The following is a 20,607-nucleotide window of genomic DNA, read 5'->3' on the forward strand; positions in this document are numbered from 1 at the left end:
CATACGTCGCACTGTCCCTTTTTTGAAATGCGACGCCGTAGACTGCGGCACGAGTTAAGGGGGCCCACATGGAACTTTTTTCTCGCGAAAAACTGGCGTCCGGCCGCAGGCCGCCGGGCGGCCGTTCGCCGCCGATCAAGCCGGGTTAGATATGACCGCACGGCGGTCAGCCGCTGGCCGAAAGCGGCCAACGTGGGCTGTCAGTGCGGACCAATCAGGGCGCGACTGCGTCTGGCTTCCGCCCGCTTCTACAACATGGCCGCGCCTGCCGAAGCGGCCGCTCGCTTCACCATGAACTCGCCGTTGCCGCTACACTGTGACTCACGTTCATGGCAAACAAAAGTCACGTGGAGCTTCCACTTGGTCTGAAGATGCCCGCACCACAAAATTTTAGCGAAGAAACGCGCCAGAGTTTCAGAATGCTTCTGGATTTTTAAGGCGGCTAGGCTTAGCCACTTCGCGTCGTGTGACGTCAGGAAGCGCGGGAGGTTCAAAGAGGTTAACTATTTTGGTTCAGAAAGGGGTCGCAAAGAATAATTCGTTCTCTTTGTAGTCATGGGATCGATGCTAGCTTAATTTTAAATGCAAAGCTGTTCTTTTCAGCATTTTAATAAGCATATAGATTCACGCCGTTTCAGTAATGCTGAAATCCTGGCGGCTGAGCGGCAGCCGCCCGTTTTCCGCCGTTTGTGGTGCTGCACGGTGGTGGTGCGTCGGCGTTCCGCCGCGGCGCTCAAAATCCGCAGCGCAAGTTCGCTCCACGTGGATCGCCCTTTAACGTAGCCTAACGCGATTTGAATGTGATAGTTTAAGGCTTAACCTACTCGGACAGAACTCCTCGGACACAATTTATTTTCGCAATAACGGTGCAATGAATACTTGCGCCTAGCTATCTGAAGGATTGGTCTGTCCTGCAACGTCGTGTTTATTGCGAAATGAGTGACGGTTACTCCGTTTCAGCCGGAACGAACCTAATGACCTTCAAATCGCGTTAGACTTTACTCCGATCAGCACCGGATAGCTTCTAGTTTTACGGTTACCTGTTTATAGATGCATGGCCACTCCGCAATATTCTGTACGCCATTTCCATGAAAAGCTGGAGTCGCGCAGGCAGTAATAGCACAGGACGAAATTTTATTGCTCGGTGCGATGTTGCGAAAGTTTGGGTCATGTGCGCATGCGTCACGAGTGGGTCACGAGAGGAAGAACAAACGACGTAAGTTGGGAAGTAGCATTATATTAAATTCCAAAAGAGCAAACATGGTGACTCACTGAAACTTGGAGGGAAACATACAGCACTTGAAACGCTGTGAAGTGATGCCCGCGTGCATTGATCAAACTCAGCACAACAGTTGAAACGTGAACTAGATATCGCGTGGACACTTCATTCAAAACAACCTGCAGCGAGAAAACAAACCAAAGCACTTCAGCTTTTTTTGTAGAAAAATGCTATAGCGCTGAGAAGCTGTTGTGGCCGCTTTAATTTCAGTGATTTTTATTTTAATAATCTAACCCGTGCCAAGAACGCTTGGGTTGCCACTGCGGATTTCTACCAGCTGCCCATCGCGACGTCGACAAAGGCTTGCCTGACGTGCATGGGAAGGACGATTTTTTGTTTCTCTTTGCGTCGCAATTTTTAAAGTCTGGTGCTTCCAAAGAGTGAGCGGCGGTTAGAAACACCTCTTGACTAGTAACTGCTTGACTTATGATTTATTGCACGTCTGTCAGCGCGGTCACCTCCTCACGAAACGCGCTTTAGGACTGGCGAAATGCTTCTTCGTTTAGTTTTTTCACGCATGACTACTAAGAACAACACTCGGTGAAAAGGCTATAGTCGTTTAATTAGGTCACGTAACAAAAATAGCTCGATTGAGGGCCCCACCTTTTAATGACTATACACCACTTCCCAATGCTCTTAAAATAAGAGAACCTCCTGTCAAAGCAACAATGCCCGGGGCACTCATTCTTTGCCGCACGATATTCGCCAGTGGCTTATCTTTGGTGTTTTTATTTTTTTCTTTCAGTTAGAGCGATAATGCCATAGCAGAATCCACAATGGATCACCAAGGCGCCTTGTAACCACACCGCGAGGCGGTTACGAGACGTTGTCTCTTCTACCACATGCACACACAAAAAATATACGCGACAGCTGAGAGCTGTCAGTCGCGCAATACGACCGGGAACAAATAATTAAGAAAACAAAATGAGTCCTCTCGGCTGTGGAGAAACGTCGCTTAAGAACAGCGCGCGTGTATGTACAAGACATTTCTCACAAGGCACCCATTGTTTTCTCCCTTTCTTGCAGGGTGCAAAGGGGCGAGCCGCACAAAGGACTCCCGCGTAGTTTCACTGATGGTACTCCAGAGGAAACGTTCGGGCTGTACAGGGGACGTCTATTTTGTGACAATAGTCCTTACACATATGATCATCAGGAAAATTCACGTACTTGTGCTCACAGTGCGTAAATGTGTTCCTTTTGCGCTGCTTCTGAAAACGTAATGCCCGTGGAAACATCATCTTCGACATTGCAGGAACGTTTCACGCAACAACCAAGAACAAATCAGAGTCCTTTGTAGGTGATAATTACGAAAAGTTGAATAAATAAACGACCATTGCTCCCGCCCCTTCCCCGAAATACAAGACACATGACAAGTAAAAAAGAACCTTGGTAAAGTGCGAAGATCTATATTTCAGGGGCGGATTCATGGATCACCCTTGTAGGAGGTGGTTGGGGGGGGGGGGGGGGGGGGTCTATTTGAAGAATGTATTTCTCGGACTTTTTTCGTCAAAAAAAAAAGGGGGGGGGGGGTCTTCATAGTTCTCTCATCTAAAACTTCTTGTTTTGATGAGGTTGGAGGGCGTGCGCGAGGAAACCACAATCCCATCTCCATAAATCCGCCCCTGCTATATACATTAATTGCACCAAGCCTTGCAAAGTTTTGTTGAGATGGGAAAAAATCGAGCTATCGTTCCCCCATCCTCCTAAAAGATTTTGGTTCTCTCCAACAAAAAAACGAGAATCAAGAACAACATAAATACACGAGCTGCTCTAGACGAGGAAAAGAGGAAGCAAAACCATATGCAGGTCACGAAATATGACGACACTTCAGCAAGGAACACATCCTTTCGGCCCATCAGTTCACTTTCACAATGAATGGGAATGGCTGTTCATGTGGAAGGGTTTGTCAGTGTTATCATTGTTGAGGACGCCTCTTGGATGTGGGGCCGCATTCGCACAAGGACTGAACCAGGCGGCCATCAAGTATTCCGGCGGCGATGTCTGACGCGTCAAGCGTAGGCAGCGACGTACCACCTTTCCTTTAATTACACACGATGAGAAACAGTTGCAAAGCTGCGTCACGGCAGAGAGGCATCGGCGTAGAGTCACAGAAAGGGTGAGGAATCGATCACATGTGGGTTACACTGGTGAAAGGGGTTCCAAGCACTCTTCATTCGTGACAGACAATGTGGCAAAGTGGCATCCACTGGTCTTTGTGTATTTGCATCACCTGTTTATTGACTGCAAGTTCTCTTAAGTATTCAGAGCTTATCACTTAATAAATAGCCTACACCCTTGAAGGTAATTTTCTTGCAGAGTTAATTTTGAATGGACAGTGAGATAGAACGCAGGTGAAGTTTATGGGGATCTTAGAGAACATGGATCTCTGACAGCTTCCCAAATTAATTTGAGTGGCTTGGCTATGAAATATCTTATGTGGTAGTAAACAGGTGACCGCACGGAAATAGCGAGAATGCAGCACTCATGCCACCGTGTCCCTAATGTTTTCCGCATACTGAAAACTATGCACAAACAGGTTAGGTTAAAGCACCATTTTGAAGCAAGCACGCCTCACACTGGCACTCACACAATATTGCAAGCAAAACCTGAATCAAGGAAAATTCGTTTGACTGGTTCAACCACGTGTGCTTATGCATTTCAAGGTCACATCAAACCTACGTAGCATCTCAGTGTTGTTGCCCATGTCAGCAAGCCAATTCACAATGACAGTAAGCGGTGCAGAGAACGACAGCACATAATGTACGAGAACCGCAATCATCACACTCATTGAAAAGACATACAGCTTCTCTTCCTACTTTCTTTTCCTCGAATCTCTTTTGTCGCTTCCCGGCAATAATGAACCGCAGCGTTTTCACCATTCTCGAGTCACACTATACGGCTCGTTCCCAGAAAACAACCTTAGGCGAGCGGGTGACGCATCTGCGAGTCAGTGGTTACACAATAAACGCTCACGGGGTCACACAGGGTTCCACCAGGAAAAGGCGCACACGTCTTCTGGGTCGCCCCTACCCGACGCTCGTCTCCGCGAGGCTGGTTCAGTCGCCGCCTTTCCCGCGTCTACCTCTTGGTCTTCCTCCTCTTGGTCGCGCCGTTGCCGACAAAAGGGCGCGCAGCGCAGATCATGGTCGGCGCTGGGGGTCGCCATAGCTACCGACCGTCGTACGGCGAGTCACCACTGCCGTAACCGCTGGAGCGGTCGTCCCTGGGCGGCTCGTCGACCGAGTGAGGCGCTTGCTGCTGTGCTTGAGACTGCTGCTGCTGTTGTGGCTGTGGTTGGGGCATTGGCGTCTGCTGCGGCGTATGCTGCTGCTGCTGCTGTTGCTGCTGCTGCTGTTGTTGTTGCTGCTGCTGCTGACGCTTTACTGGGAGAGGGTTGGCCACCTGGTGGTTGAGTGCCGGCACACCGCCCGGCCCGCCGCCACCTCCGCCGGCCGCTGCGTAAAAGGGTGGCGGCACTCCCGCCATCAGGGCCCGCTCCTCGTAGTCGTACTCGCAGAGGATGCGGTTGTCGTGCAGGTAGAAGCGGTCGCCCACGCAGAACCTGCGAGTTGCCCAGGGGAAAAGGAAGAGGGGACGTACGATTAGGAACTAATGTTCGCGGAGCCGTCGACTCCACCTCAATGCCCCCGCTTTATGTTTCTTCATTTACACAGACGGAATCACTGGTGGCTTTTGTGCACTGCGTTAAGTGCGGGAAAATAGCACATCTACCGGGCTGCACCAAGAATAGATGGGTTTAAACATATCGAGGGAACAGGCCAGTTGCCAAAACAAGAAAAGCGAGAACACCCTAACTGAAGGAGATCGCAGACAGCCATACACGTGTTTTTGTACTTGTAATCAGCTGCACCCACTAGAAAAAACTGTATTGATCGGTTTGGGGACACTTAGTCTCCGCCACTGAACATTCTAAGCCACTGTCAGAATGCGTAAGCGGCAAGTGTCCATTCAGTCAGCTGCAGGACGTTTGGGTTGAGGGTGTTCTAAGCTACTGGTCGGGTTAGCCTTGCGATTTATCTTTCAGCCATCGCTCCGCCGTAGCGAAACTCAAATTATTCATATACGTGAGTTCGAGGCACAGTACTATGGACGTTTACTCAATACCAGGGGCAGCACAAGATATAAACAAGAACGTCAGCAGGAAGTCGAACCTTTGTAAGAAATGCTGTGAAAGTTACTGTGGCGGTTAGTACCCAAATCCTGGTAAAGTGGAACAGTAAGGACATAAGTCTTCAAACATATCTGGAAAAAATTTGATTGCTGCCTTACCTGTGGTTGCACTGCTGGCAAGCGAAGCACTCCAGGTGGTACACGTTGCCCCGAGCTCTCATGACCATCTCGAACGCCGGGATGGCTTTACTGCACGCAGAGCACAGGCCTGTCGTGCCAAATAATCTGCAATGATAAAATTAAAAGAGAAAAACATCGATTAGGCCAACATGATCCCATTATGCTGCTTTCTACAAACAAGAAACAAATTTTTGTTGTATGAAAGACAATTCGAAAATATTATAATGCAATAGTATTAGAGTCCCCGTGGGGCCAATATGCGTCATCGGTCTATTTGTTCATTGGGCGGGGGAAGTTACTTCACCACACCGGAAGTGACATCACCTTCCGAAAAGAAGCACCAAAAACTTTTAATGCCATCACACTGGCAACACGCAATGGGATTGGTTGTCCCTGTGAATTTTTTTCTTTCGGTACCGGAACTTTAAAAGGATGATCACCGTAATGGAGGGCTTCCAATCAAATTCGATGTTACACTAACAAATGATAAGCTTTGCTAGGCGGCATTAAGGAACCGGACAATTTGGACGGTAATTTCCCATCAAGTCACCACTCACTGCAAACACAGCCGCTTCACCCGCCCACTACCTCACCATACCTTAAATTCGAAATACAGTGGGATCTGGCGATAACTGCAAACTACCACATTTCACCCAACCTCGTTCCTCGCTACCACCTTATCTTAACCCTCCCACTCTGCTCAACATGTGGGGCGGCCAAGGCCAGCCTCATATCCACCTGTGGGAATGCCCCCAACCCACTGCAGTAGCTCCCATACCCAAACCATCGCCATGCTCATGGAAGGCCGCTCTACGAGTTACTTAACCAGCTGGCCAAACATGGCTAGTGGACAAAGCTCTTCATGAAGCCCAAGCCCGTGCGATCTTGGACAAGTAGGAGCCCATCCTTGAGGACCTTCTTTTATTCTTTGCTTCAAAGTTGTTACCACCGCCACCGCCTATCGGGCCTTCATTACACTGATCCGGTCCACAAGTGGCGACTGTGGCAGATAGGGACCCTTCTTTGGTGAGCGTTTCTGTTTAGACGCACAGATGCACCACGAATGGTGGACCTCAATTCAGTATATATCCGAAGTGTGTCTACGGTGGAGCCACTGTCGGCAGTACAATGCAAGGTTAATCATGCCAGTAGCTAGTAACAACCTCAACCTCCCAATTTAGGGCAACCGAGAGAGCAAGTCTCACACCGCATGATCAGGGCAAGCAAAATGCATATCATTCCCGGACGCATCCCGCCCCATCATTACAGTTTAGTTGCACTGAAATTCCCCCAAGGAAAAAAAAAAAAAAACGTCCGCTGCTAACCGCGGTGTGCCCGTCACATCATGGACATTAATTGATTGCGCAGAGTTCCCGAAAAACCATCCCGAGGCACCGATCCTCCTCCTCAGGAGAGACCACCCGGGTGTACAAGGAACATAGTCAAGAAAAATGCCGAGCCTTTTCACCTCGCCTAATCTTGCCTGCCTTCTTAATGGACGCTGAGCAACGGGCTTCTCCTTTCTAATGAAGTAAAACCTCACGACAGCGGCGTTGACGGCGACGATGACGGCGAGAGAGACCGAACGCTAGAGGGCGCCACGGCGTTTTTCCCGTCTCCGGGCGTGGCGCTCAGCGGAGGGCCCAGTTTCGCACTGCCGCGCTAATGGCCGGGTGTTGTCCTCCATCCGCGAGCCGCACGCACTGCCCCGTTTAATCGCCCATTCCACGCATGCGATGCTGCCTCCCCCCCCCCCCCCCCCCCCAGCACATCTGCCAGCGCACTACTACCACGACAGCCTCCACCTCCGCCCCCTCTATCCCATCTCCTCATGCGGTTTTCGCTTTCGCCCCTCTTGCACACACCGCCGACGCCTCCGACGCCACATGAAAGAGCCACAAATTGCGGGTCGTGTACTTCCTACCCCCTTCCTCCTTCCCTCAGCCTCACCGTCGTCGCCTTAAAGACCGCTGCACAGCGCGCGCGAAGGCTTCGGCAGTGTGTGTGACGTGCCTGCACGCATTTACCTTTTTCTCGACCACGAGCGTACCGCGGAGCGTCATTCCGCAGAAAGCGAAGGCGGCGGCAGGACATAACATCACGGCTCTTCGGGGTCCGCGCGTACATTTAGCTGCCCTCTCTGGTCCCGCGACGCTTCCGTGATATTCTTAATGCGCGCCCGGAGCTGCGCCCGCGACCTCAGCGAGAAAGAAAGCAAGAGAACCGCACGCCTCTCTCTTGTAGCGGCAGCAGCGGAGTCCCCCCCTAAGTGGCCCGAGACACGCCGCAGCGCCATTTGAGGGGCGTGGTCCAGCTCGGCGGGGCCCCGCGTGGCAGAAGAGATGACCGCGCGAGTCGTCTTCTTCGGCCGCTATTAATTGACCTCTTCTATTAAATATGCCCGGAGCGCGGTGGCGGCCGGCACGCCGAAGGGGCCGCTCGTGACTGGGGCTCATCGGGCGAGAAAAGGGCGTCCCTCGCTCAGCCGGCTCTTCCGCAGAACGGCCTTTGCGGCGTGCGGCGTAACAAGTCTTCGGAGACCGCCGGCCATTGCTCGCGCTCGGTCGCGCCCCCTTGTCGATGCTTAAGACATAAATGACGTCCTTTAGCCCCCCACCCACTGTGGCCGCAAGCAGCTCTTGTCGTGTGCGAGTTACACGCGTTGCGAGCGCTTTTATTTGCAGTAAGTTCGGCAAGCAGCTTTCCGCGTGGAGAAAACTCTGGCTTCGCAACGGTTATGAGCGTGGAAAGAAAAAGATGTGAAATTACATTAAATGACGACAAATTAATGAACACGCAGGGAAAGCGGCGCACATTTCTTCTGCAGAGATCGCAGATACAAAGTGCCGGAGCCCGAATTAAAAAGCGAGCATGTCTGCGCCTCGCTCCTTGAGTGGAAACGACGACACGAATGATGCACACTGTGCAGAATAATAATTAGTTTTGGGGGAAAGAAAATGGCGCTGTACCTGTCTCATATGTCGTTGGACACCTGAACCACGCCGTAAGGGAAAGGATAAAAGAGGAAGTGAAAGAAAAAAAGAGGTGCCGTAGTGGAGGGCTCCGGAATAATTTCGACCACCACCTGGGGATCTTTAACGTGCACTGGCATCGCACAGCACATGGGCGCCCTAGCGTTTTTCCTCCATAAAAAGGCAGCCGCCGCGGTCGGGTTCGAGCCCGGGAACTCCGGATCACTAGCCGAGCGCCCTAACCACTGAGCCACCGCGGCGGGTGCGCACTGTGCGGAAAGAAATCTTCGTGTAGACGCATGAATCCCGCTTAGTATAATTGCTAATGCAACAAGGCGAAAGCGTGTCTTCAGCTTTTGCGTTTGATCTTGGCGTGAGAGCAGTGTACTTGTGGCAAGTTACCAAACAGACCTCGTTTAAAACTCGAGTTATGGCAGACGAAACTTGGATGTATTCAAGGCAAATCGCAATTGACGTGGACCGGTGGAGAGGGGGGGGGGGGGGGTAATAACACAACTTCGGTAAAAGCTAGCGCTTTAATCAAATTAGGCTAATTATTATTAGGCTACTAATTTGATTCAAGCTTGCACTTTAATCAAATTTGGTTATTAATGTTCCAACGCAAAGAAAAGTGCCGTAATACAAGGGAACATGTGTATAACTCCTTCTGAGCGCCTTCCTATAAATAAATCATTACATTGCAGATTTTAATCGCAACATTAGTTACCACACATGCATAAGTTTTCTTTTTGTGCATTCAATGCCCTACATGGCGTAAGCCCTTACACACACACACACACACACACACACACACACACACACACACACACACACACACACACACACACACACACACACACACACACACACACACACACACACACACACACACACACACACACACACACACACACACACACACACACACACACACACACACACACACACACACACACACAAAGAGAGGGAGAGAGTCTGTTCTGTTTGTTTGAAATGGAGGTGTGGCGGACTGGTACGCTCAGCACAAAGAAAGACTTCTGGCGAAGTGATTAATCAGCTGGGCTTTCGAGAGCAAGGAATGTGGCAAGGCTGAAAGTCCCACATTATTTCCTAAGAGCACTTTTCCTCAACGCCTGAAGAACGGCCAACAAAAATGCGGTTCTACGAAGATTCTAACCTCGAAAAAACCGCACCTGGGCGGTCTTCGCAAAATATAAATGAACGCGTCCGTGTAGCACGCCGCCGTTTTCTAGCGACCTGCCATCATGGAAGCTCACGAAAAGGAAGCTTAAGTAAGCCCGTCGCTCCTGTCAAGGCGAAACACCTCCGCTGCTTATCCACAGGCAGAAGAATAAGGGTGGGGAGGGTCTTCGGCCACCGACTGTACTACCGAAGCGGCTTTTAAAGCGCGTTTGCCGCCCATTCTTTCCTTATAGGCATGCTTACCTCAATCCCTGGCATCAACCTCCGCACGTGCTGCCGCCTGCCGTGGCGTCTGAGCAACGACTCTCGGAAACTTATGCAAATTGCCTGCCGTGCGTGGGGCGTGTCTGGTTCTGCCTCTGCGCAGTTTTGCTTCGTACATAACTTTTTTCCCCGTTTCCCGTGAGTTAACAGCCTTCTGAAACATTTAATTTTTTTTTGTTTTTTTTTTCAATTCATTCCGTGCTTTTACACTGCCGACTTTGGGGTTCTTCTTGATCTCATGAATGTGAACTCCGACGACGCTGTTCCAGGAACCGAGACCACCGAGTTCGTGTTTCGCTTAGCGGCCTTGAGAAGCAGCCCTAGCACGAAGAGCCACCTGCGGTAGTCGATCACCATCGCGCTGAGACGACACTGATCTTGGCGGAAGTGTCCCGTGACGACGAAGGAACCAGGGACGTTGGAGGCCAGGTCACCTTCCCTGGGGTGGTCGACAATTCTCGCGCGCGTAACGCTGTCATGGGTGCAAAGCTCGTAGCTGCTTTCGTCGCCCCCCTGGTCCGACACAGCCTCTTTCGTCAAGTCCTGGCCCCCAACGTTGCCGAAGCGGAATGAACAGTCCGAGGCGCAGGTTGTTATGTTTACGCGGTAATTTGCGTGAACCGTATATGAAAGGAAAAAAAGCTATGAAAGGCAAGAAGGTATTCCGTTTTTTTTTTACATACTGAAATGTTCCTAGGTTAAATTTTAATCAAGCCATCGCAGAACCTCGGAGTTCTCGCATATTCTCGCAAAGCTGGCAGTTCTCGTAAAGCCTTGCCCCGGCACTGTCAGGAACTGGCCTTCAGCAAATATAGGAAATCATGTCCCGCTGGTCCAGCTGCAGACTCGACCATGATAGACTAACGGCGGTCCATGCATACGTAAGCCATGATTTGCATTTAAATTTGCCTTTAGCGCTTATCAGGTGTCATTATTGGTCTGTGTTCGTCTATCACTGCGCTTTCCACGTTTTAAATCCTGACCTATCCATCCAGTCGACAAGTTCTGTTAGGCAGTGGCGTGCCTAGTGCGGATTCATTTGCCTAGAGCCGGCATCAGGCGCAATCTTGAACCAAGTGCGCGGCTGGGGTCATGATAATACGCATGATAAGACACTTCCCGCGGTTCTCACGTTTTATAATGGCGTTCAAGGTGTTTCTTCTCTCGCCCAATGTACTGGAGTTGCCGCTTTCACCTCCTGCCCCAGGTGTGAGGGATAAAACAAATTAAATTGTAAACGTAGAGAGAGAGAGAGAGAGAGACGGAAAGGCAGGGAGGTTAACTAGGCAGCGCCCGGTAAGCTACCCTACACGTGGGAAGGGGAACGGAGGGAGAGATAGAAAGGGGAGAGAAAGCGATATGATCACTTTTCGACGTGTCCGTTGGCCGTTACTTGTAGGGTACACAGGGCACACACTGATTGTTCACAATCTTGCACTCAGTCCTGGGTCCTTCAAGAACTTTAAAAGCGCCTTCAAAGCTGTCCTCTGCGATGAAGGCTTACTCCAAGGACCCAGAATCTTGGCTTCAAAGAATAGTTACCCGGCACTGCTTCAAGGCCTTAGCCGATCCGACTGTGGGATAGCCGCATTCGCTCGGCACCTCATTAAGAAGCTTACTTTTGATGTCATTAAATAGCAATCTTACTTGAAAACAGGGCGACATATTTTTATATGCGTAGTAGCTCGCTTATGACATAGTACTTTGGAAATTTGTGGTTATTACTTCCATTAGAATAAGCAACGACAGCACATATCATAGGAAAAGCAGCGACCAAAGGGATAAGAGTGCAGACTGAATGTTTCTAGTACTGCGAGCCCCGAACCGTACATGTGAAAATACAAAGACAGACCCTTCGCAATTTTTTACCAGCTTATCTACACTGCACCGGCCAGGAAGTCGCGGCTGCCTTTTGTACAACGTCCACCACAAGTAGAAGATTTTGTTCATGCGCTCAGAGACAGGATTAATCAGACGAGTCAGCCTACTCTTGCAAATTCGAAACGCAAGTGCTAATCGGATACACGAGGAAAAAAGAGGAGCATGAAAACCGAAAAGTATTAGAGGCATTCACGCGTTACACCAAGGACGAGTTTCACCAGTGATCGCGCAGACAGTAATGAATGTCGCCCAAGTTGAACAGGGAGAAAAAAAAGAAAAGAAAGAACGTTCGCCTTTTCATTTGTCAAAGCCGACCACGAACTTCCTAAGCTGGGTTTCGTGGCGACTCCCACAGCGCAGAACCGCTGCAGTGTACACAGAGACGGCGGCGGCCATGAACGAAAGCTCCAATACATACACACACGCGTATCTCTCTTCATCGCTCGGCCATTCTCAATCGCGCGCTCTTCTGTTTCGTATATACGCGCATTTCTTCACAAAAGGCACCGCCTAAGAACGAAGAGAAAGGCCAGGCGGGGGGGAGGCAGCAGGGCAGCGTGCGATCTCGGCGGCATTCATTCGAGACGGACCGTCGCCTTTGAGATGCAGAACACCAGAGCGGCGGCAGCGAGACATTCGGCAGCGCACCGCTGAGCGCGCGCGCGCCCTTCATGGGGTTGGTCTAGAACGAAGACGCGCACGAACGGGGAGGTTTTCAAAGGGCTTCTGCAGACCAACGATGCGTTCCTGCGCTATTGGACACGCCACGGCACGAAAGACGACGGCCGGCCAGCTCGCGCGCATCGCACCGAAACGCTATACGGAAAGAAAATGCGCCTGGAGAAGCGAGGCCGACGGAGCTGAGTGCAGTCTCGGGAATCGGACTCACGTGCTCCGGACGTACTGGGAAAAGAAACGACAGAAAAGTTCTGCTATGTGTACGAGAGCATCGCAAACCCCGGGAAGCACGATCATTAAGGCAATGACGGAATTTTCCTTTTCTCTCCGGCGTGACTAGCATCGAGCAGGAGGAGGAGGAAATAAAGTAAATAACGAAAGGGAGGTCTATCAAGCTCACGAGAGTGTCATGTCTTGCCGACTACACTACACACGGGGAGGGTATAAAGGGAGCGGAAGAGGAGATGGGCGCATTGGAAAGTCAAGCAACTAGACTCTAATCGGCGGTCATCAAGAGTAATAAACCGCAGTGTGTGCTTGGGTGGCTGCGCCTTCAAATATCGATTAAGGGCTTTGGTGATATCAGGGCTGATGTAAGGAAATGCAGTATTCCCGTCGGGATATCGCCGCTCCGAAAGAATTTGGGAGTGGTTGATATCAGGGCAGGGTATCATCTCTCCTAACTATAGAAACAACAGCCGTAATCTCCCAGGATGTTCTAAATGCCATGTAGTTTGACTTTGGCAAGTACACAGAAGAAGCACTCTTGTAGCGCCCGCTCATCAGGATGGAATGCACACCGACGGACCCAGCTCCTACCGACAGACTATCTACCGGCAGCACCAACTTACGCCATATGGCAAGGGCTCGAATAGAAAATAGAAAATGTGTCTACAAGGTAATTATTGGCACTGGCGTTCTGATCCTACACTCCCTAGAATGTGACGTCATGACCTTCCTCGAGCATGGTGGTAGATTTGTTTACTTTCTGATACCATTTGCTCCAGAGCGCCATAGCACTTTTCAATTTTAATGTTATTGCATCCTGACAGACGCAACAAATACGATTAAGTTCGAAGCCTACGGAAGTCGTCATTAGAGAAAATGGGGCTTTCGTAGCGACGGATGTTGGCGGGACCGACCGGTTCCCTCTGGAGGCGACCCCGTGCGAAAATAATAATTAGGCAACGACAGCAACGGGCCGTAATGGAGATTCCTTTGCCTGTCACGTACACACGCGGTAGTCATGGTAATCGTGCGAAGTTACTGCCGTTAATTCTTCACAGGTCCATTTCAGGAGCTATACAACATCAATGGTACTGCAGTTATTTGCGCGCGGCAGCACTCGATGGCGATAAACTCATTTAAGAGAGAAGGACTGAAGTGTGCCGCCAAATCGGACTGCGATGACGTTGAACAGCCAGTCGGACCCTTTGTGTAGTTCGGCGTTGATTATTGTCACTAAACTATTTCTTTTTTCATCGTTCTTTTTCTTCAACTACGCTCTTGTTTTCCCGTCACGGTGGCTGTCTGTCTTCAAAAGTTTTAATTCCCTGTCACACGGTCAATTCGAAGGCCCTCGAACCGATTGTGTACCCTTATAAAAATGGTGTATAGACAGCCTGTAGACTTCTTAGAGGCTCTATTGCCTACCTATAGATATTTCTTTTTGACTATTCATAGACTAAAGACTGTCAATAGTCTATTCATAGACTACAGACTGTCTATAGACAAAAGTCTACTAAAAGTGCATGGCCATAAATCTATAGATTTTACTCCCTATAGACTTCATAAACAGAAGTCTATAGACAGTCTATAGACTGTTTGAAAATTTGTAAGGGATATCGACTCAAAGATCGATGAGCGCTACTACACGGGCTGCTCCGATGGCCATTGAGTCAACGCAGCACCGCGGAACTCTAACGAGATCTCCAGGGCCTTCGAACAGCGGCTGCGTGCGCTCCTGGGCGCGGAATGCTCGCAGCAGCGCCCTGGGGAATAAAACCTGAGCTGTATCATCTCTGAAAAATATGAAACTTCAAAATATTAAACTTATCTTGCTGGCAAAAACAGCACAGGCCAGGCTACAATACACCGCAGCAAGCATAATGGCGTTCTTACCAGCGATTCAAAAACAACCAACACCAGCCATGCTCAAAAGCGCATGAAAGCTTCCACTGCTTGTCCACGGCAACGAAGCTCCTTTCAAGAGAGATTATTATTACCGTAACGAATAAGCGTTTTGTCATTTACTTTTCCGGATTAAACTCGGTGCATTGCTAGCGGCGATGGTGGCGGCATAACACTTTGGTGTAAGAAGGTCGAATTTCTAGACGGCGACCGAATTTTCTTTGTAGCAGCGGTGCCACAAAGCTGTGCTCGAGAAGTGGTCCACGCCAGCGCGCTGACATCTTGCAATTCTTAGTGTGGCCAGATCACTTTTTTTAAGCACGGTCGGAATTTACGTTGTGGCTACTGAAAACATCATGCAGAAAATGAGTATCTGTAATTGTTACACGAATTAAAAGTAGTTTTGAAGCCCATTTATATGCCCAAAATAGCTAAGAATTGGATTTCTCATTGTATTGAGGGAATAATCACCGCGACGTTTGAGCGGTCACTCTTGCACTTTCCCTTTCGGGTTGTTTTGTTTGAGCGAAAAAATATAAAAAGATACCCCTAAATAAGAAAAAAATAGGCAGGTTATTTCACGTTCTGAAACTTTTATGAACATCGCTAGCTGTTTAGATTTCCCTACGTTTGCTTTCAGCGCTTTGGGCTGGTTGCGGCTGTGATCGCAGCCATGTCCAATATTTTCGGAAAAAAATTTTGAAAGTTGGAAAATTGTACGATACTGTCATAGAGATTGGCAGTATTTCTGAAATAATAAAATAAGAACGGTCCATTCTGATTATATCTTGCAAAAACTTACTTTTTGAAGTGTTTCCATCGACCGCATCGAACAATTAAGACTGCCATAGAAAACCAATAGCGAACGCTTTTGATAATAGGAAAAACGTTAATAGTAAAAAATACAAGACTGCCGTCGGGTGATCAGCGGATATATAATGAATGTTACAATGAAATCATATTATTTAAAACAACTCCGTTCATAAATCGTTTCCCGCTCAAAAATGCTTTTGTCCAGAAATGTTGGACATTATTTCGAATTTTGCTCCTGTGGGCTTCCGTTAAGCGGCTTTTTGACTCGAAACCTTGCTCTGTTTGCCCAGTAGCTTGCAAAGCACGCTTTCCAATATAGAGTATAAAATTGAAACGCATTCGGTGAGCCCACTTTCTGACTGAACTATATATTTCCCAATAAACCTGCTCTTGAGGTGAAAGTTTTCTGTATATCCTTAGGCATGGTTCATCAATTCGATGGCCTTGATTTTCCCATGCAACAAATGCATTTGGAACGTCTCAAAAGGCTCGTAACTTTTTTCGGGCAGGCTGTCCAGAGCGGCACTTGGTACTATATCAATTTCTTCCCCTCCAGGAAGTGTATGTATATATGAGGTTTGAAACGACAATCTTCAGGATACGAGCATCAAGTTCCGACAGTGTGTATGGTTCATTAAACACAAGGAGAATGAAGTGAGGTCTCCAACATCAGCCAAAATGTCCGCGATATTCGTGACACCTCCAGGACATCTGAGTTTTCTGTACAAGAAAAAAAAAGAGGGTATTCTTTGTGAAATTAGGATGACAATTGGCGAACTTCTGCAGCGCACACACCTTGAGCACAGATAATCTATGAACAGTGTATGGACTGTCTGCCGAAGTTTTTTGATGAGACAAAAGCTGGACCGAAAGCGGCAGTTGGTGCGTTCCCTTCAAAGCAGACTACAAGCGTTGCTGATCAATGCACAGTTAAGGAAGGTTCGCGCCGATGTGACGAAAATTGAACAAAAACGTCCCCAGGCCCATAGCACGTTTGCTGACTGTAAAGGTGGGGCCCAACGTACAGAAATGGCACGCGGAAAAGAATTTTCAAACATAGTAACTTGATACACGGTGGTGAAGTGGGATGACCCGTGCTGCACGACCGAGTTAGTTGAGACAGCCTAACGGACTGTCTAGTTGATTCAAGCAAAGCCACATGTCGAAACATATGGAGCTGTCGCTCCGTCCTATTGCCCCATTAGTTCCTGCCGTGACACTTGACCACGACACAAGTAACGCTCTACAAAAGTCCACCTCACTTGGCTACGTTACGTAGGAGCTAGCAGGAAGCCGAATTTGTTAAAAAAAAGAAAACTGAAGCCCGTCGCTTCGCATTACCTTCGCCGCAAGCGAAAACAAATGGTTTCTTATCTGCAAAATTAAATTTGCACTAGAAGCCGGCACGTGGGTCAGTGGTTAGGGCGCTCGGCTACTGCGCCGTAGATTCCGGGTTCGAACCCGACCGCGGCGGCCGCATTTAGACGGAGGCTAAATGCAAACGCGCTCATGTGCTGTGCGACGTCAGTGCACGTTAACGATTCCCAGGTGGTCCGAAACTATACCGGAGCCTTCCACTACGGCACCTCTTTCTCTGCTTCTTCTTTCACTCAGACCTATTCTCCCTTCTCTTACGGCGCGGTTCGGGTGCCCACCGAGATGTGAGGCAATTGACTGCGCCATTTCCTTTCCTCAAAAAACAATTTTCAAGCCGCACTAGCGTGTTCAGGTGAGGCGTCACTGGGTCTCTGAGCGGACCTCAATTCTCGCTTCTTCTTTAATACTCGGTAGAAAACAAAAAAAAGAAACAAAAAGTTAGCTCAGCTATCAGCCACGGGCCACAAAGAAGCTTATTATCTCACCTAGTGAAAAGGGCTATGCTATAGTAATGACATTTTTTTTTCCTTTCTCGCCTCTCTTTCATTCCTGCCCTCCTCCACCTCCTTTGTTCGTTATTTTTCGCGCTGTCCAACAACAGCTGCGTAAAAACTAGCGCCCAGCCGTGTCTTCAAAGTCCGTGCTTTGCTCATTACTGCGTTTTCTCGCGGGCCCTCCTTGCTGCTGCCGCTGCTGGCCCTTCCTCCGTCACCTCCTCATCGCTCAGTCGGCGGCGCGCTCTTCCTGAAAGGCGAGGCTAAAATTACGCCAGCGGACGAGCCTCGCGCGCCGCGCGTTAAGGGGTGCGCGCGCTCGCGCCTAATGAGCAGCGCCGCGGGAGCGACTTCTAATTGCTGCCTCCAGGTGGCGTCACTATCCTCCTCCACCCCCCCTTTCTCGTTCCTCTCGCTACCTCTGCGCGCCTCTTCTCTGCGCGTCTATTCACGCCATCTTATTACGGTTTATTCGCTCTCGCTGTTGCACCTGAAGCCCTCATCGCGTGCAGCACGGCCGCCGCCTTCTTATGTTTGTTCCTTTACACGGCCGGAACCAAGGCTGCCTTATGGTTCGCTGTCTAATTAGGCGACGAGCCAAGTTTTTCGCGCTTCTTTCGCTCTCGGCGGGTACGACGAAAGAGTAGAAAAAGCCCAGCTGCGCCTCCTCGCTAGTGTAACGCCTAGAGACGAAGAAGGCGTTATCGTGGAGCACCGACACCGTTACGCGCCAACAGCGCCGTGGCCAGTACAATGGGCTCTGCTTTCTCTGTGCCCAGCACAGCTACAACTACAGTGATAAAGATATGACTCTCATACTTTCAGCAGCGCGTCGAGTGTCAGACGAAATATCTCTGAACGCAGAAACTCAGCGACTACTGTATGCGGCAATCGACGACTGTGAAGCTACGAACGACTCTGAAGCTAAGGAGCACTACGGAGCGTCTATTCTTTGGGGGACAGTCCCAGTTTTTTTTTTCTTATCGTCATTCTAAGGGTTATGCCGCGCAAATTACGAAACACGTCCGAAGATACTCGCGGATTAGCGAACAGACAGGTTCGTCAGTCCAGGATTTCCGCGATCACGCAGCGTTGTCCGAGGAACAAGCCATACCGTAATTGAAGCCCCGTAGCACAAGAAGAAAGTTAAAACTCACAACTTAGTCGAATTTAGTCAGAAGCTGAAAGACTAATGCTCATGTTTAAAAACATATCTGCTCCATTTTCTTCCTTTCCGCAGGAGCCCAATCCGTAGTTTCACGCATCAAGCCACTCATGTATCTGGACATGCACAACCGTACAAAAAAGCCAAGAGATGCGGCGAGGTAAGTTTTGTAACTTTTTTCGTGTGCCGTAAGGCGTACAATTGTTAAATAATACAGTTTCATTAAATATTGGAAAATGTTAGCACACCTGTGTCAGGCGCCTAATTTTCACTAAATCTCCTATATATATTCTCACCATGTCCTTTTTGTCCCCTATTTTTTCTGCACATTACTGAAATTTGTGTAAAAAGCGCACGCCCGTGTGAATTCACATAATATGTAGCCCGAACTGTTTGTATATTTTTCAACAACTGTTGTGAACCAAGTGTTGTTTTGTGTTTAGAATGTTTTCAACTTAAAGCATTCTCAATTTATGACTGTGAATTGTAGGGCGTGTCTATTTTCGTTTTCTTTGGCTATAGTGTATATCTTGTTTTCATACTGACAAAAGTAGTAGCACGAAACTCTTGCATGTATAAAATTGTGCAGATTCCAAACTGATATGACGCCTACCTGTTGCTTTGCCAATTATTGTAGCGGGTCAGGCCCCTATCAAGCTGTGCTTCACAGCTTTTAATCCCGGCTGCTCCTTTTCGACGAAAAAAAAAATAAACTTGACGTGACTTAACCTCCTCCTACCGTAGGGCACCACTGCGCTGGCAGATGTAGAAATTAACAAATATTATATAAATGTCATGGTACCCGCGCTATACGCACCTGGTTCAATTAGCCAACAGGAAACGACTCTATTATGCATTTTGAGAGTACAACAGACGCGGTCCCAGCGCCTCAGCTGTTGAATAAAAGCGACGCTGCAAGCCGCACGTGGCTTGTGAGAACAAAACGCAGCTTCAATAAAAGCAGGCAGCACCAACAAAAGCGACCAATAGCAATGCACAGAGAACAAAAAAAAGAATTCTTACATCGACGTGGGCAACGGCGATGTTTATTATTACATGGCGCGCCGAATTGCCGCCACCTGTCTAATTACCGCAGTCACGAAGATGATCGTATCTGCGGTTTTATGGATCCCGCCAGCTTTCTCACCCTTTTAATTAACCGCCGACATCTCCTCGCAGTTCGTTAGCTCGAATGAAACGAGCAAATCTTTCGAAAAGCCAACGTGACAATCAAAACTGAAAAAAAAAAACACCCGCGGTGCTTTCAGCATTTCTTTTTGGCTAAGAAAACACTTTCTCTTTCTTCATACTGTTCTTTGAAATTGCGCTTGGAAATCATCCAAGCATATGGCCTGTGCCCTGTTGGAACGAATTAACGGAAGGTTGCGCACAAATCGGCATGGTGTGGCGCAGTGGACTTTTTTGGGCCGTTTTGGTTGTCTCTGTGATAGTGGCTTCCTTTCAAAAGACATTTTTACGTCCTGCTTCAGTGAAAGAGAGACACTGCTACCGCTGTGGCTGCGGTGACCGAACTCACGACCTCAGTCGCTTTGCAAAGCGCCTCTGAGATATCATATCTTTGTATTTAACGAAGTGCATCGTATCATTTCCAAAGCTGCTTCTGGCAGTGCAGCGCTTGCAGTTGATATGGTTGATTTGCCCTCTTAACTAACCGGTAATTATTGATTGATTGATTGATTGATTGATTGATTGAGTCTGCCTAAGTTACTTGCGGTTGTTTTCAATTTTCATTTTCGCCGCAAATACACGTTTTTTTAGGTACATAAATTGAGGTACAGATGAGCTTCTCGTCAAGCTTGACAAGCAAACTGTCCGCTGTTATGACATCCTTCCAGGAATATCTTTTTATTTTGACGTTACTAGAGGCAGAAAGTAGGTTGTGAAAGCTATCACCGCAATGCTTAACACGGCTTCACCGAAGCCTACCAACTTGCCTTTAGGCAGGAAAAGAATGAGCTCTCATTATTTCGTTTTATTCGCGACCGCAGCCATCTACTGCATGAGGAAGGTACATGTAAT

At 48.8% G+C, this 20,607-nt stretch overlaps 1 protein-coding gene across 1 annotated transcript in view; it reads right to left on the reverse strand.

The window, feature by feature from the left end:
- Nucleotides 1-1,217: 1,217 nt before the first annotated feature.
- LOC144129250 (LIM domain transcription factor LMO4.2-like) overlaps nt 1,218-20,607 on the reverse strand; it is a 111,382-nt gene continuing 91,992 nt past the window's right edge. The window contains exons 3-4 of the mRNA XM_077663262.1: nt 5,570-5,695; nt 1,218-4,841 (exon numbers count right to left, since the gene is read on the reverse strand). Coding sequence (XP_077519388.1) covers nt 4,448-4,841; nt 5,570-5,695 — 520 coding nt within the window. The 3' untranslated portion in view covers nt 1,218-4,447. The remainder of the gene's footprint in view (nt 4,842-5,569; nt 5,696-20,607) is intronic.

This window comes from Amblyomma americanum, chromosome 4, assembly GCF_052857255.1.
Source record: "Amblyomma americanum isolate KBUSLIRL-KWMA chromosome 4, ASM5285725v1, whole genome shotgun sequence".
Taxonomy (NCBI): Eukaryota; Metazoa; Arthropoda; class Arachnida; order Ixodida; family Ixodidae; genus Amblyomma; species Amblyomma americanum.